This window comes from Sinohyriopsis cumingii, chromosome 19, assembly GCF_028554795.1.
Source record: "Sinohyriopsis cumingii isolate HCF-2022 chromosome 19, ASM2855479v2, whole genome shotgun sequence".
Lineage (NCBI taxonomy): Eukaryota > Metazoa > Mollusca > Bivalvia > Unionida > Unionidae > Sinohyriopsis > Sinohyriopsis cumingii.
The window spans coordinates 16,091,068-16,105,356 of record NC_142979.1 but is presented as its reverse complement, the minus strand read 5'-3'; the positions used below and the strand labels follow the sequence as shown (position 1 = coordinate 16,105,356).

At 35.8% G+C, this 14,289-nt stretch overlaps 1 protein-coding gene across 1 annotated transcript in view; it reads left to right on the top strand.

The window, feature by feature from the left end:
* The window catches only part of LOC149775183 (acyl-CoA dehydrogenase family member 10-like), a 124,748-nt gene that overhangs the window by 45,568 nt on the left and 64,891 nt on the right, over positions 1-14,289 (top strand). The window contains exons 9-10 of the mRNA XM_089944416.1: positions 634-815; positions 12,912-13,062. Of these exons, the coding sequence (XP_089800542.1) occupies positions 634-815; positions 12,912-13,062 (333 nt within the window). The remainder of the gene's footprint in view (positions 1-633; positions 816-12,911; positions 13,063-14,289) is intronic.

The following is a 14,289-nucleotide window of genomic DNA, read 5'->3' as shown; positions in this document are numbered from 1 at the left end:
ACTGTAAGTTATTTTTGAATTTTTACTTTGTATTCTTGGGAAATAAATTATTGTTGAATGTTTGAAAACATTTTGGTTCTCACTCTTTTCTGATATTTAGTTTAAGACCAATGAGTCATAACCATGTATATGTATATAGTTCTTCACCTGCTTAGTGAAATATATCCAATATTCACAATATTCACTCAATACAAGCAGATTTCCTCTCTTTTCATGTCTTGTTTATCCAGAAAAACCCACATTTACCTCAATCTTTTTACTTTATCTCTTTACCCATGAAAAAGTAAATACGTGCATTTTAAAATCCTCCATTTTACTAGGAAATTACAGCAATAAAATACCCAGTTATGTGAAATGATGAAATAATTTTCAAATGTATGAAATTGAACATTTTACTATTGAAAAAGGATTTACTTTGGAAAGAGGAATTGTCCAATATTTGTCTTACATGTTGCTAATTGTTTCATGAATATTAAGTATCATTTTATGTATAGTACTATTATATTTCAATCTGTTCATTAAAATTTTGTCAAAATTGGTGATGTAAGTTGTCAGAAATATTAACTTGTAACTGTAAACATTGAACACTGTTAAGAATGTAATCATTCTTTATTCTTTCTTACTTGTTCACAGTCTCCTAGGGACACCATTTTATATCATGGAGCACCTGCCAGGCAGGATCTTCCTCGATCACCTGTTGCCAGATAAGGCACCACAGCAGAGACGGCAGATATACTTTGCCATGATTGATGCCCTGTGTAAGATCCATTCTGTGAATATTAGTGCTGCCCAACTGGATGACTATGGCAAGAAGGGTTAGCAAGCATTTATATAAGCAAGGATAAATGTTTTATTTGTGTCAAATATAAATAGGAATGTTGTGATATAAATTGTGCTATAAAGTATCGTTGATATTTATTTCCCAGTGATATATTCCATTTGTGCTCACTTAAAATTCAGATCCAGCAGCAAACTGCATAGACTCATCCACCATGGCATAAAGCACCTGGCAAATCTGGATCTATGCATTAGCTAGGACTAATCAATAACAAACAACACAGACCTTGGCATAAAGCACTGGCAAATCTGGATCTATGCATTAGCTAGGACTAATCAATAACAAACAACACAGACCATGGCATAAATCACTGGCAATCTGGATCTATGCATTTAGCTAGAACTAATCAGTATCAAACAACACAGACCAGGGTTTATGTTGTTGCACTTGGACTCTAGTTATAATTGACTATATGAGGTAGAAATATACTTCTGAGGTGCAGATTAAATAAACTTTTTCCTTTCTTTTAATATTTGATATAAAATAAAAATAAGTATATCATCAAGTAAAATGATTGCAAGAAATTTAGAATTTTTTTTTCCTATTTCATTTGCGAAGATTACTTTTGTTTTTCTTCTAAATGGAATTTAGATATTATAGCAACTTTATTTCTCCATAGGTTAATCACTCCATTACAGTCAGCTGTTCAGCAAATCACTTATTTGTCCAAAAGATTTGTTTCTTTATTAAATACATTACCAATCATAATACCTTAGAAGAACTACTACTACCTTGCAAATCCACCCCTCCAAGATACTACTTTTAGCTAATAGGAGTTAAAAGTTGTCTGCCAATGTAGGTGGCGGTCGGGCAGAGTGATCTTCCCTTAGGTATAAGGCTTGGTGGCAAAACCTGTATGTACCCGCCAGTTACTACTTTCTTTTGTGCCATGAATCATGCTCTTGTCAAGAGAGACCTCACATAAACCAGATAATACGTGGAAGATATACAAGTTGGAGGAGTTTTTCACTTTTGAGAATAGTATACTCCAGCTATGTTTCCAACTTTTTTTCTTCCTATGCAGACAAAGTTCTGTCTTTACAGTTTGCTAACACTTTGTCATCATCATACATTTATGTACTTGCCCAAGGAGCCTAAGCAACTTCAAATTAATTTTGGGTTATAATTATTTTATGTATGTGCAAGTTTCTAGCACTTATATTAAAGCTCCTAATATGTTATTATTTATCCATTATGAATAGGAACATATCAGTGAGTTTCTATTCCAAAGCATTTGTAACAAAGCGGGTGCCAAGCTTCAGTGATTTTACCTGTACAGGCAGTGTGTGGGCCATTTCCCGAAAAGTAAAATTGCCTCTTAACTTTGTAAGTATCTATAATGGTGCCTCATTTCTTTTATGTGCTGGTTTTTGTGTGTAATAGAGACACTTGTGTACATTTCTATATGCTTTCTGCTATGGTTAGACAAGTACAAGTAAGCTTTCTGTACATGGTTTACTCAGTTGCCTCCTGCTGATGCATGTTTATCTGCATAAGCATCCCATCATATTTAAAGAGCGTTTAGTCCCTTGCACAGGTAGCCTATGCGACATCACAAGAGATAGGTTCAGGCTACAATGTTGATATGTGTGCAGGTCTTTATGCCCTTTAGAAAATGCTTCTATATTTATAATTCCATTATTTCTGGTACATTATAGGCCATTTACTAGGGATCACAAGGGACTAAAACAACAAGTCACTAAACAGCCTGGCTTCTAGTACGTCAAACCCAACTTGTGCAGACATGTACAGAGACCAGTCTAACCCAGATCTCCCTCACACGATGCCAAGATTAATTCCTCATGCTTCAATAGATGTTGCTTTGCAAATTTCTATACAATCTGTTGTGAGAAAAGACTCCTTATTCAGCAACCATCTTGAAGTCCTAATTCAGGGCATTGTACTAATTTAGTGAGTAGCAGACGTTGCCACTCTTCGCCAGCTAAGTCTCAAGCATTACAGGAGACCTCAGCCTCACCTCCTGCAAAAAAGAAGATGTTGCTTGTTCTCAAGCGATGTCATCAGTTCTAGACTATCCAATATCTTGTGAAGATTCAGCCTTCCAAGCCTCCATTTACTGAATTTTATGCCTTTGACCCCCGGAGTTCAGCCCTTCTCTTCCCACTCCATCAACAACCTGGATCAGAGCTTCAGCATCGGTTGATCATATGATGAAAAGGAAGAAGCCAACTTCAGTTACTTCTTCAGTCTGTTTGTAACGTCGCCCTCTCAGTAAGAGAGGTTGTTAATTGGATTTGGAATTGGATTTGGCTGGCATTATCTAGGGGATGACCTCCCTTGATTTTATGGCCTGATGTGAGTGGATAGATAGAAATTGAACATCAACAGAGAACTGAGCAAGACTGTTGGGAAGAAATAATGTAATACAAGCCCCCTTAGACAAGAAAAATAACAATTTAGTCAATAACAATTAATAGCTGCAACTCCAATTCAACCTGAGTTATGTCAACAGAATTTAATAGCTGTGTCTAATTTGGATTTATTTCATCACAATAATGAGTGGTGAAAAGAGCACAATGTCCATAACTGATTGCATCACCTTCCTCTCTATTCTCTCCAGTTTTCCTATTCTGAACGCTTCGTCCCTTCCTGGACTTCCTAGTCTTTTATTCTGAACACGTCATCTCTTTCCAGACTTCTGTCTTCGGACTGTCCCATCTCTCCCAGAAAGCAGTTTCTTTAGTGCTGTTCTCTTTCAGAAATTGTGCATCCTAGCACTAAAACCTGTCTTTTCTTACAAGACAGCCACCTGGTCCCCTTTTCTTGTTTAACGAGGAAAGCACTATTCTTTTTAGGCTTCCTCGGAGCCAAACTTCTCCTCTCTGAGGAATTTTTGGACTAAAGACTTTCAACCAAGGTCGTCACTTTAAATTCACATTACTTCCAGAGTGTAAGCCTGAATTTACTCTGACCAATCATACACAGTGGTTCCTAAATTTTTCCCAAGATAATCATTTCTTTCGTCGGATTTTGGACAGCCTAGAATTTCTGAACTATGTTGCCTATCAACTTCCCTTTGAAAATGACTTTTTGACATGGGTTCCTATCAAGTGGTTATGGGTGGTAGCTCAAATGTTTACTTTCTCAGGACAGAGTAGCGATGCCCCGGTCAAATCTCAATGAGTCATAGATGCTGGCCTTTTAAGTTTAACACTGACATGGGAGGGGGACAAGAAAGGTCAAAGTGACCCTTCACAAAGACTTTTCTGGCTTAAATGGGATAAAATTTTAATGCTCAATGCATTCAACTTTAAGGTTCAATTCTTATTCAAAATTCGACACTTTACACTGTTACAGACGTTTTGACATTTGCCATACACCATTATTTCATTTAAGAAACCCCAGCAGTTGACAGTGATATCACCGCTTTTGGGGTGATGAAGCCACACTCCATACATATGGATCGGATGGCCTTTGAAGACACTCGGCATTTAGTGTGCAGTTTCATGGACGTGGCTTTTATGTTGGACTTTGTCTCTATGGTTTTCTTCCAATAGGCAGAACATAGCCTTATCTTTTCCCACTCTGAATACCCCAGGGAGTAACATGCATGGGAGTCACTTTCCACACTCCTCTTTCTATGCTCAGAATCCCAATAGTTATAATGGATCCATTCAAAGCTACAACCATGCAGCAAAAAAACAAATGTCGTTTTCCAGAAAAGGGTGGTAGGATGTGTTCTCAACACAAATACCCTGGGATTTTATTCCAGACTTTTCTTGATCCCAAAGGCAAATAGCACTCTGTGTCAGGTCATTGACCTAAATGTCCTCAATCAATTCATTCTCGCCCTTGGTTTTCAATGGAAACACCAAAGTGTATTTTTAATGCTGTCCAAGAGGGAGACTTTACCATCAGTGTGACTTAAAGACGCATACCTTCATGTCCCTATCCACAAGGTTTCCAGGAAGTTCCTGCAAATCACCTACAACATCATATACCACTGCACACTCATTGGAACTCAACATCAGCCCCTTGGTCTTCATTCGTCTGATGAATTGTGTAACGGCACATGTCCAGACCATTTCTACAGTGGCAATATCAAGTTACCAGGACAATATCCTGTAGTGACATCAGGTGAGTTATATCTACACATGACATGATAAGCCTTGTTACACTGCTTACCAACCTGGGCTTTCTTGTCAACAAGGAAAAATCTGACCTAGTTCCATCTCAACAGTTTGTTTATGTTGGTATGGAGTTCAGTACACAGGCAATGTAGTTCATCTTCCTCAAGATCAGGCATGGAAAATTCTGAACCATGGTGGCTTCTTTACTTCTGAGGAAATTCTATCCCCACAGGAACTCCTTTGCCTACTGGGCTTGCTCAATGCGGCAGCAGACTTCATTGTCCTAGGTCATCTTTTTATTAACCCACTGCAAATAATCAACTACTTCGTCAATTTTGCAATGGAAACTCCTTGAAAAATTGGGATCTTCCCTCACATACTCAAACAACCATGATGGCACTTGTTTCATTTTACCCGGAGCTACTGAACCTGCACATCTGGATCATATGATACAGACCCTAGTTGTGGAGAGAATTGATCTAGCAGTAAGGCCCTCCACTCTGAAAGCATACAAAGGCAAATGGCATGTTTTCACAAAGTGGTGTACCAATGAACACATCCTACCTCTACAGGCATGTATACCACATATAGCATACTTCCTCTGGCTCTTCGAAGAGAGAAAGTTTGCACCAAATATGACAAAAGGTTACCCCTTCAGAATCCCTGACACCTTTCATTATAATGGAAAAGAGAGGATATTGGACAAAACAAGGATTTATCTGACCTTCTCTCCAATTTTGAGTATACATGGCCAAACATGTAAATAGCCCTGTTCCCAAAGTGGAACTTATCTTTGGCATTAACATCACTGAACATGAACCACTTTCAAAGGCATCCCTGATTTCCTCATGGAATAACTACGGTGGGCAAAATTAGCGAATACATGACCTATCAGCAGATGTTAATTACATGCAGTTCTGACAAAATGGGTCAATCTTACTCATGATGGCATCCTCATTCAACTGTCTTCCTTCCACAGGTAACCAGACTTTCATTATAAAACCTCTGTCTAGTCTGGATACATCAGCTCAAGGTCACCTATAATACCCATTTCGGTATATAAAGTAGTATGTTAATAGAACGGAGCCACAGAATCAAGGGAGATCATGCCTATTTTTACCTCAAAAAAGAACTAGGGGACATACCAACACACAGACTATCTTGTACTAGATTAAGTAGGTTATTCACTCCTCATATCAAGAAATAACCCCAGCTCAAATGAATTTATTACACCTTTTGGCTCACAAGGTTACAGCTGTTGCCACTTCCATAGCAATCGACTGTAACTGTTCTCTAGCCGACATCGTTTAAGCCATGAGATGGAGATTGGAGTCCGCATTCTATAGCTTTTATTTCCAAGATCTGCCATCTCAAAGGGCCTAATTTGATCTGGTTTGGCCTATATCTGGAACTGAACAGGTCATTCTTCCAGGTCAATTGACAGTTTCTTAAGATGCAGCTTCATGACTTCCTTTGAATTTGTGTGGGTGGGAGTGGAATTTTTATGGCCCCTGACTGATGGAGTCCCCTCCAGTTGAGTAATCTAGAAGGTGTCTCACATACGTTAGGGGACCAGATATGGCATCACTGGGGTAAGGGGATGTACCTTCCTCCAACTCTTACCTATTCACCTAAGGTATTATGATTGGGTAACATATGTAAAGAAGAAACCAATTTTCTCCAAATAAAATGTTTCTTTAACAATTCTTTCCCAGTCATAGTACACATGCAACCTTCCAGCCTATCAGCAGTTACATTCATAGAGGGTGTGCTTTACAATCTAGTAGTAACTGACAAGTTCACAGGTTGTGCTGACAGTCCTTATACCTAAGGAGAGATCACTCTGCTTGACTGCCATCCAAGTCAGCAGAAAACTTTTATCTCCCTTTACCTAAATGTATTATCTGGGATGGCTGGATTTGCAAGGTAGGAGTAGTTATCCTAACAATGTATTCTCAAACAAATATATTTTATTAAGAAAAATTGGTTGTCTAATCAATATACAATGACTCCAATGGTCCATAGGGATATTTGCTAATTGATGTACTGGTACAGCTTTCCCCATTATATCCTGCTTTGCTATAGTGTGAATTTGGATATAAGGTTGAATGTTATGAACCCAGTGACCAAAATAACAAAAATATTAAATTTTTCAAATAACATTTTTCACATCGTCAGCAGAAACATTTACATGAAAACCATCACCAGAATGTATTTTAACAATTGCACACCTGAAATTACCCATGGCTCTAATGACCCTCTATCATATATATACGTATCAGATATTGTATTCCTAACAATTTATTGCACACCTGAAATTAACCATGACGCTAATAACCTACTATTGTATTCAATGTTAGATATTGTATTCCTAACAGTACACCTAAAATTAACCATGCCCCTAATTACCTACTATTGTATTCAATGTTAGATATTGTATTCCTAACAGTACACCTGAAATCAACTATGCCCCTAATTACCTACTATTGTATTCAATGTTAGATATTGTATTCCTAACAGTACACCTGAAATTAACCATGCCCCTAATAACCTACTATTGTATTCAATGTTAGATATTGTATTTCTAACAGTACACCTGAAATTAACCATGCCCCTAATTACCTACTATTGTATTCAGTGTTGGATATTGTATTCCTAACAATACACCTGAAATTAACCATGACCCTAATACCTACTATTGTATTCAGTGTTAGATATTGTATTCCTAACAATACACCTGAAATTAACCATGCCCCTAATTACCTACTATTGTATTCAGTGTTAGATATTGTATTCCTAACAATACACCTGAAATTAACCATGCCCTTAATTACCTACTATTGTATTCAATGATAGATATTATATTCCTAACAGTACACCTGAAATTAACCATGACCCTAATACCTACTATTGTATTCAGTGTTAGATATTGTATTCCTAACAATACACCTGAAATTAACCATGACCCTAATACCTACTATTGTATTCAATGTTAGATATTGTATTCCTAACAATACACCTGAAATTAACCATGACCCTAATACCTACTATTGTATTCAATGTTAGATACTGTATTCCTAACAATACACCTGAAATTAACCATGACCCTAATAACCTACTATTGTATTCAGTGTTAGATATTGTATTCCTAACAATACACCTGAAATTAACCATGCCCCTAATAACCTACTATTGTATTCAGTGTTAGATATTGTATTCCTAACAGTACACCTGAAATTAACCATGACCCTAATAACATACTATAATTGTATTCAATGTTAGATATTGTATTCCTAACAATACACCTGAAATTAACCATGACCCTAATACCTACTATTGTATTCAATGTTAGATATTGTATTCCTAACAATACACCTGAAATTAACCATGCCCCTAATTACCCACTATTGTATTCAATGTTAGATATTGTATTCCTAACAGTACACCTGAAATTAATCATGCCCCTAATTACCTACTATTGTATTCAATGTTAGATATTGTATTCCTAACAATACACCTGAAATTAACCATGCCCCTAATTACCTACTATTGTATTCAGTGTTAGATATTGTATTCCTAACAATACACCTGAAATTAACCATGACCCTAATACCTACTATTGTATTCAATGTTAGATATTGTATTCCTAACAATACACCTGAAATTAACCATGACCCTAATACCTACTATTGTATTCAGTGTTAGATATTGTATTCCTAACAATACACCTAAAATTGTTGTTGTTGTTGTTGTTTTAGGGCTTAATGCCATTTTTCAGCACAAGATAGGCTATACATGGCGGCCAGTATTAATGGTGGAGGAAGAACCCGGAAAACCACCGGAAAGAACCACCGACCCACGATAAGCTACTGGACACCTGAAATTAACCATGACCCTAATAACCTACTATTGTATTCAGTGTTAGATATTGTATTCCTAACAGTACACCTGAAATTAACCATGACCCTAATACCTACTATTGTATTCAGTGTTAGATATTGTATTCCTAACGGTACACCTGAAATTAAGCATGACCCTAATAACATACTATAATTGTATTCAATGTTAGATATTGTATTCCTAACAATACACCTGAAATTAACCATGACCCTAATACCTACTATTGTATTCAGTGTTAGATATTGTATTCCTAACAATACACCTGAAATTAACCATGCCCCTAATTACCTACTATTGTATTCAATGTTAGATATTGTATTCCTAACAGTACACCTGAAATTAACCATGCCCCTAATTACCTACTATTGTATTCAGTGTTGGATATTGTATTCCTAACAATACACCTGAAATTAACCATGCCTCTAATTACCTACTATTGTATTCAGTGTTAGATATTGTATTCCTAACAATACACCTGAAATTAACCATGACCCTAATTACCTACTATTGTATTCAGTGTTAGATATTGTATTCATAGCAGTACACCTGAAATTAACCATGACCCTAATAACCTACTACTGTATTCAATGATAGATATTGTATTCCTAACAGTACACCTGAAATTAACCATGACCCTAATACCTACTATTGTATTCAATGTTAGATATTGTATTTCTAACAATACACCTGAAATTAACCATGACCCTAATACCTACTATTGTATTCAATGTTAGATACTGTATTCCTAACAATACACCTGAAATTAACCATGACTCTAATAACCTACTATTGTATTCAGTGTTAGATATTGTATTCCTAACAATACACCTGAAATTAACCATGACCCTAATACCTACTATTGTATTCAATGTTAGATATTGTATTCCTAACAGTACACCTGAAATTAACCATGACCCTAATAACCTACTATTGTATTCAGTGTTAGATATTGTATTCATAACAGTACACCTGAAATTAACCATGACCCTAATACCTACTATTGTATTCAATGTTAGATATTGTATTCCTAACAATACACCTGAAATTAACCATGACCCTAATAACCTACTATTGTATTCAATGATAGATATTGTATTTCTAACAGTACACCTGAAATTAACCATGACCCTAATACCTACTATTGTATTCAATGTTAGATACTGTATTCCTAACAATACACCTGAAATTAACCATGCCCCTAATTACCTACTATTGTATTCAGTGTTAGATATTGTATTCATAACAGTACACCTGAAATTAACCATGACCCTAATACCTACTATTGTATTCAATGTTAGATATTGTATTCCTAACAATACACCTGAAATTAACCATGACCCTAATAACCTACTATTGTATTCAATGATAGATATTGTATTTCTAACAGTACACCTGAAATTAACCATGACCCTAATACCTACTATTGTATTCAATGTTAGATACTGTATTCCTAACAATACACCTGAAATTAACCATGACCCTAATAACCTACTATTGTATTCAGTGTTAGATATTGTATTCCTAACAATACACCTGAAGTTAACCATGACCCTAATACCTACTATTGTATTCAATGTTAGATATTGTATTCATAACAGTACACCTGAAATTAACCATGACCCTAATACCTACTATTGTATTCAGTGTTAGATATTGTATTCCTAACAATACACCTGAAATTAACCATGACCCTAATTACCTACTATTGTATTCAGTGTTAGATATTGTATTCCTAACAGTACACCTGAAATTAACCATGACCCTAATAACCTACTATTGTGTTCAGTGTTAGATATTGTATTCCTAACAGTACACCTGAAATTAACCATGACCCTAATAACCTACTATTGTATTCAATGATAGATATTGTATTCATAACAATACACCTGAAATTAACCATGACCCTAATTACCTACTATTGTATTCAGTGTTAGATATTGTATTCCTAACAGTACACCTGAAATTAACCATGACCCTAATAACCTACTATTGTATTCAATGATAGATATTGTATTCATAACAGTACACCTGAAATTAACCATGACCCTAATAACATACTATTGTATTCAATGATAGATATTGTATTTTTAACAATACACCTGAAATTAACCATGACCCTAATACCTACTATTGTATTCAGTGTTAGATATTGTATTCCTAACAATACACCTGAAATTAACCATGACCCTAATGACTAATTATTGCAATCATTCTCTGAAAACTTTTGTTTTGGGTAATAGCAACAAATTAGTGACTTAATCTCCATAAATGCACCTCATTAATCATGCAGATATGTGTAAGATATGTCATTAATCCTTCCTGTGATCTGTTGCTGTCCAGATGTCATTAAACAATAGCCTATGATGAATGTGTATGCCATACAAAAGAAGTCACTGAAGTGCAGCTCAGAGTGCAGTATCCAATCACCATAGAGAAATTGAAAGTGACTGAAGTACTCCAGTGCAGCTCAGAGTGCAGTATCCAATCACCATAGAGAAATCGACAGTCACTGACAGTGTTTAATTGCACAGTGTAATTACAAATAGTAATTCTGTGTAGCTTTCTTACAGCAGGCATATATACTCCAGTTACATTTCTGTAAATTTCTTGCTGTGCCTCTGTCAGTTGAAAAGAATTAATACTTTATTCATCAAATTTCATCTTGTAATATTTGAGTTCTGTTCATTTTAATTATCTATCCTAAGGTTTATAGCACTTTTATTCCCATCAGTACTTTACCTGATGTATAAAATCTGTTACCTGGTATTTCTGTCAAATAATTATCTGATATTACCTGCTGTAAGGTCGCTCTTGTAATGATTTCATTTTGTTTTTCATTACCTTCCTCTTCACATTAAGTTCTCATGATGCTTGACTGTATGGAGTGTCATTCAGGCCATACTTGGGATAAATGCTTGACTGTATGGAGTGTCATTCAGGCCATACTTGGGATAAATGCTTGACTGTATGGAGTGTCATTCAGGCCATACTTGGGATAAATGCTTGACTGTATGGAGTGTCATTCAGGCCATACTTGGGATAAATGCTTGACTGTATGGAGTGTCATTCAGGCCATATTTGGGTTAAATGCTTGACTATATGGAGCATCATTCAGGCCATACTTGGGATAAATGCTTGACTGTATGGAGTGTCATTCAGGCCATACTTGGGATAAATGCACACAATAGTCAGAAAATGCTTTGGTGACTGTTTGGACAAACAAATTGCTAAAAGAAGCAACAGAGTAAGAAAAAGGCTAGAAACAAAAATTTAGACTCTGTCAGTATTGCTGCCAGCAGCACCTCACTTGACAGCTTCCTGTTAGCAGAAACGTTGAAGGCCGAATGTTCACAACTCCAAAATAAAATTGAGCAAGCTAGATCATCGTGGACAGCACATACAGTGCCTGCACTGCACTTATGTCCATGACCTAAATGGTCCTCTTGGCGGTACCTTTTGGGCCAGTACTGTCTTGGTATAGTGGCTTGTCTGAAATTATGAAACCATATACAACTTTAAAATGCAATTGACAGTGATAGATTTGTTTTAAAGAAAAAAAATACCCATTAACCACAGGATTTATTAAAAGCACCCACAGGTCCATCTGTTCATTTTTGAGTGGCATCTACAAAATGGTGGCTGTTGTTTGCTATATATGACAGGATTATAATTTTAGTGAAATTTAGTTCCCTTGGTAATATCTTTACAAATGTTGTACATCATGTAATTTACAGTATCATTAGAAGAACAAGTTATATAATAAACACAAATCCTGGAAGTTGATGTCCAAGTTCAGACTTTCCGATACGGGTACTTTGTTTCTGTATTCTTTGAGCACACATGCACTGTACAATTAAGGAATAATGGCACTGAAATGAATTATTGATCACCTTGCCTTACTTGTTGTATATAGAGGGCTAGATTACCATGTTCAAGTACTGGTCATTGATATGGGCCAAGCATAGATTAATATGAAGGCTGCATCCTAGCATCAAACCTATGATTACATAGATAAGAACAGATGTATCATCACTGTAAAATGTAAACTGAATCCAGTTAATCCTTTGTGTTACTTTCCTCAGGGGATTACATTTTAAGAAATTTTCAACGATGGGCCAAACAGTATGAGGCAAGCAAGACTCATGAAATTGACAGCATGAATAAGTTAATGGACTGGATTCCAAAACATATCCCCAAGAATGAAAGATTCACTGTTGTTCATGGTGATTTCAGGTAAGTATAAACATAAAAATATTACAGTCAGTTGGTGTATTTGACTTAAATTGTAATGGTGTGAATGGGATTAATTCATCACTGACAACTGTACCAATAAATCAGACAATTTATTTTATCTTTTTATTTTTGAGATTAGACTGTATATTGCAATTTATTGAATGGAGGCATCAGGCAGGTGTTCATTTTTTATGGCACAAAGTAAAAATGGTATTACAGATACATATCATCCTGTCAGTGTATGATTGTGTGTCTATATCATTGTGATAGGGAATTAATGGTGGGTTGACATAGTGTATGATTGTATGTCTATATCAGTGTGATAGGGAAGTAATGGTGGGTTGACACAATATATGATTGTATGTCCATTAGTGTGATAGGGAAGTACTGTTGGGTTGACACAGTGTGTGATTGTGTCTATTGGTGTGATAGGGAAGTAATGGTGGGTTGACACAGTGTATGATTATATGTCTGTATTGGTTTGATAGGGAAGTAATATTGGGTTGACACTGTGATTGTGTGTCTATTTCAGTGTGATTGGGAATTAATGGTAGGTTGACACAGTGTATGATTATATGTCTGTATTGATGTGATAGGGAAGTACTGTTGGGTTGACACATTGTGTGATTGTATGTCTATGTCAGTGTGATAAGGAATTAATGGTGGGTTGACACAGTGTATGATTGTATGTCTATATCAGTGTGATAGAGAAGTAATGGTGGATTAACACAGTGTGTGATTTTTGTCTGTATTGGTGTGATAGGAATTAATAGTGGGTTGACACTGATTGTATATCTGTATCATTGTGATAGGAGTAATGGTGGGTTGACTGTATGATTGTGTGTCTGTATTGGTGTGATAGGGAAGTAATGTTGTGTTGACAGTGTATGATTGTGTGTCTGTATTGGTGTGATAGGGAAGTAATGTTGTGTTGACAGTGTATGTTTGTGTGTCTGTATTGGTGTGATAGGGAAGTAATAATGGATTAACACAGATAATCATGATTCAGTGTTTATTAAATCTGCATTTTCTCGGAAACCACTAAACTGAAATGAAAGTAATAATCTATATTGTTTCTATACACTGTTCTTATTTTGCCTTTTGATTCAAGTCCATTTAGATACTCTGATCCCTTTTATTTGTTAACAACAACCCCATATACAATCTGCTAATGACTGCTGTACAAAAGGGAGTGGATATTAACCAATGATCATTCTTAATTTAACT